Source organism: Silene latifolia, chromosome 6 (genome assembly GCF_048544455.1).
Source record: "Silene latifolia isolate original U9 population chromosome 6, ASM4854445v1, whole genome shotgun sequence".
NCBI lineage: Eukaryota > Viridiplantae > Streptophyta > Magnoliopsida > Caryophyllales > Caryophyllaceae > Silene > Silene latifolia.
The window spans coordinates 124,491,940-124,496,348 of record NC_133531.1 but is presented as its reverse complement, the minus strand read 5'-3'; the positions used below and the strand labels follow the sequence as shown (position 1 = coordinate 124,496,348).

Below are 4,409 nucleotides of genomic sequence, written 5' to 3'. Positions count from 1 at the left end.
TTACTATGTCACGGTCAACAATAAAAGAGGTACGAAATACAAATAAAAGGGTGCGAAAGATTGGTCTCTCAATAACTTAGTGAGAGACCGTCTCTTCTAAGTTTTAGCCCCATAAATTTTGATGGGTGCAAATTAACCACATAAATTATACATAATGTGTAATTAAGCCCAATTGTAAATATTCAGGCCATTTTTTCACTGAAAAATATTGACATGATACCGGAAAGATGACTAGGATTGAATTAGATAATTAATTAAAAAAAAAACATGATCTAGGTTTTCATCGTTTTAGTTCATGTTTCATACCTCTATCTTCTTCATCAATATCTTATTTTTCTTTCCTTTTCTTCATATGAACACTACTGTACTAAAGCTTTAGACAGCTAAAATTAATCACAAATTTTTATTTGTGACGGCCGATATCCGTCACAACCGCTTGTGATAGGTCAATAAAACCCACATGAAAGGATAAAGACAACTCTTTGTACTTAGGGTTTTGAGTTTCATCTTACAAATCTTGTTTCGCGTCTCCTATAATCTACGGCATGGATGAGGTATGTTGTCGTATTTTGTACTCCATTCGTCTGGGTCATTTGTTTTATCTTTATTTAGATTAGAAGAAGTTGTATCAAGCAACTTACCTTAGAAATTTGCTTCATGTCTAACTACGTTTTCCTCTTGTTGTTGTTGTTGTATTGTTAGCCAATCATCTATCCTCGTTATAAGCTTTCCAACCACTTTTTTCCGAAGCCATTGAACCCGTATCAAAGGTTGTCTTTGGCCGTTAAAAATGATGAGAAAGATGAGTTTATGAGACTCATCAAGGACCCTGGTTTCGAACAAATGCGTGATATATTTACAGTTGATAGAATATTTGACGATGACGCTTTAGAAATTGCTATTGAGGTCTTTAATGGCAAAACTAAAGGTCTTATTGACATGGAAGACAAATTGAAGGATGGAATGACTCCCCTTCATCTTGCCGCTATCTCCCGTGCTCCTAGGTTGACCCAGTATCTTCTTCAGAGGGGTGACAAAGTTGATGCCGTCTGTGATTACAAAAATTTGAATCTCGAGCATGCCACCCCTTTTGACATTGCCATGGAATCCGTCATGTAATTTCAACTCTTATCTACTTCTTCATCGAAATATAGTGCATGGACTCTTTTTGTTTCTCTTCATATAATCTAGTTTAGTTTTTGATACTTGTAAACTTATGTTATCCAGGTTTATAGGAGAGAGCAGATCACTCTTTCAAATGCTTTGGCGGCTTTGCTACCATAAGGTTTGTTCTTATTTCATTTGTTGAATGTATCAATGATCCTGATTTCATCAAGTTATTGCGGGAGTCATTGAGGCACTTGATAATGTTTTTCTATATATGGTCATCTTATGAAGCTATTATTTTCGTATTTCTACCTGTTTATGTGACATGTGAGTGTTACAGAGAGATTGTATGGAAGTTATAAGGATGCTTGTCCGAAGTACGCAAAATACAACATGGGCTAGGCAAGCGTTTTTCAAATATGCACGTGACGGGGATTTGCTTAAGTTAGCTGCACTGTTCTTAGCTGTTCCAGAGCTGGTCTTGTCGTCTCCAGAAAGAAAGTTATCTTTGTTTAGCAAGCTCGACCTTGAATTGAATTCCTTGAAGAATAAGACAGATGTCAAACAGCTCTCATTACTACTTGATGTTTTTGCTTTGGTTGGTCCGAAGCTTGCTGCATATATAAGGCTGGAAGAATTCGCGGTATGTTTTTTAGTCACATCTTTTTTCTTCGTTTTGTCGAGTCATATTGTTGCTTTATTAACAATCGAGCTCACTCATTTCCTCAATAACGGTAAAGATGAAGTCTCTCCCTACGAAAAGAGTTAACCAATCTCATATGGAACTTGATTTCTTCCTTCGTGAAGTTGCTCACAAGAAGTCACAAATTTCTTCTCCTGATTATTATTTAAGGTTTGCCTACTTGCTTTAAATATATATGTTCCCTCTATCCCATACAAATTTTGCAATTATTTCGTGTGCTCTCCTGTTCTAATGAACTGCTCCCTTTCAGTTTTTTTGAAGCAACAAACCAGCACCAGAATTCTAATGATGATGATGATGATTTGCCAGACTGGAATGATGTAAGCTAATAGTTTCTTTGATATTTTGATTTTTAACTCTTTTTTTTTTTTTTACTTGATTAATACTATAATATTGTGGTCATCACATTTGCCACATCTAAGTCAATTCATCCAAGCCCTCAATTCAAAGGAGACTCTTTGGCTAACCATCACCCCAGCATAACACTAGAGAATGTATTTTTTTTTTCTTTTTTTTTGCCGTTTATTACTAAATTTCCCAAAAATTGAATTGTTGATGTATCAGTGTGTTTGTGATTTGGAGGAGGCAGTCCATGTTTTCAATTTCTTGCCCGATTTATTGATGAGAAGGGATTTCGATCGAACTGATATTTACAGGTATCCTTTAGTTTTCTTGTGTAGTCCATGATATTGTTCATGAGTTACTTATTGCTCTTTCTTTGTTGGTTTTCCGTCAACTTTTTGATGTTTATGCTGTGTATATGTGCCAGGTTGATCCCCAGTTTAGAGAGTGAGGATGCAGGCAAGTAACTGATAATATAAATTGTTTTCTTTTTTGGGTAGTTGAGGTAGAAGGGGCACTGACATAAAGTTTCCTTAACCTTTGCAGCTCATCTGACTAGAGCTATTGAAAAGAAGTTATCATCAATATCATGTCTTGAGGTTAGTTTATGTTTGTTTGTTCTAAGCGTTTCATCATAATCTGAACTTTTTAGTCACTAGCGTTGGGATTTCTTCAGTGTTACTATTGACTTTATTTTTGCAGACAAGTGGTAAAACATCAAAAATATCAAAGAAAGGGGAGAAGCATAAACCCCCAGGGTTTCCCCTTTTTTCCTCCAGATGTTTCGAGCCTAGCATACGATCATTCCATACAAGCGAGGGTAGTGCAAAATTAAATCCCATGTTTGGTGTCAAGTATACTCCCACGAAAAGTTGGGAGAACAAAGTGATTCAGTCGACCAAGCTGAAACCTTTCTTTTGTGGGAAGCTATTATTGCACTTCCCACTGGTTGCCAAGCGTCTGTTAAAATGAGTAAACTTTGTATTTTGGAGGCTAGAATTTCCAATCGTATGGAATGCTATTTTAAGGGAGGACATATCACCACGACAAAAAATGTTAATGCCACGAAAGTGTTAGTGCATGTGTAGTTAGTGCATGTTTTTGGTTATTAGAGGGTTGTTCGTGGCATTAACAAAACTCACAGTGGCAATATCATATCCCTATTTTAAGTGCTTTATAGTAGTATCTATGTGTTAACCGAACGTAGATGTGACCAACTTTGATTTTTTTTTTTTTTTTTTTTGGTTGAAAAGAACATTATATTAAAAAAGAAGCAAAGAGTTCAAGTACATCAGGGAGGGGGGTCGGGGTTAAGAGGCGTGCAAGCCTCTAAGAAGTCAAGAATACATAAGTTTGTAACAAAAGAGGGGGCATGTTCCCAAATAAAACATCCATTAGAAAGGCTTGTGTCCGCCGCGGAGAATTTGGCAACTGCATCCGCAACCCTATTAGCCGATCTCGTCTCAAACACAAGCTCCAGTCTTGGTGGAGCTTTTAATAGTTCCCTACACTCAATGATGATGTTAGCAAAGGGACCACACGGATGGTCCGAGCTCAAAATAGCATTTACAGCATTAATACAGTTACAGCATTAATACAGTCAGATGCAATCACAAATTTATCAGTGGACAAAACAGCAAAACGAATCCCTTCTCTAATAGCAAGGACCTCGCTAATAAAGGGGGTAGTAGTAAAACACCGGCTGGACCACCCATGAACCCAAGAGCCAAAAGAGTCCCTAACAACACACCCAAAACAAGTGACCGAGGAGGAGGGGGAGAAGGTCGCATCTACATTGATCTTATACCAATATTGCGGCGGAGGGGCCCAGCTACGAGGGAAGTGAAAGGCAGAGACAGGAGAGCTGAGGGGGGCGGCTGGAGGGGAGCACGTGTTGGCAGCACTCCAAGAGGCAGCCTGGGAGGTAATAGAGTTGCAGAAAAGCAAAAGAGCGGGGGGAGGGGTAAGAGAGTAGATAGTATCACAACGTCTTGTCCAAAGACGCCACACAATGAAGGAGAAGAGGGTGGGCCACTTACCGCTCGCAGTACAGTTCTCAAAAATCCAAGATTGGAGATCAAGGAGGAAGAAGGATTGATTTACTTTGAAATGAGACCAAGTAGCAGCAGCGAGGTCACAATCCCTGAGGGCGTGGAGGGTAGACTCAGGGAGGGAAGGGCTGGCACAAATGGTACACCTAGGCGAGAGAATAATGGATCGAGTATGGAGGGTGAGGTTATGCGGGAGCTTATCCCAC

The 4,409-nt window shown here is 38.8% G+C and overlaps 1 protein-coding gene across 1 annotated transcript; it reads left to right on the top strand.

The window, feature by feature from the left end:
* Positions 1-284: 284 nt before the first annotated feature.
* Positions 285-2,619, top strand: LOC141588608 (uncharacterized). Its single transcript, XM_074410041.1, has 8 exons — positions 285-554; positions 703-1,115; positions 1,228-1,285; positions 1,448-1,750; positions 1,848-1,960; positions 2,061-2,130; positions 2,375-2,466; positions 2,580-2,619. Exons 1-8 carry the CDS (start codon positions 546-548, stop codon positions 2,617-2,619), a joined length of 1,098 nt encoding a protein of 365 aa, XP_074266142.1. The 5' UTR covers positions 285-545.
* Positions 2,620-4,409: the final 1,790 nt, after the last annotated feature.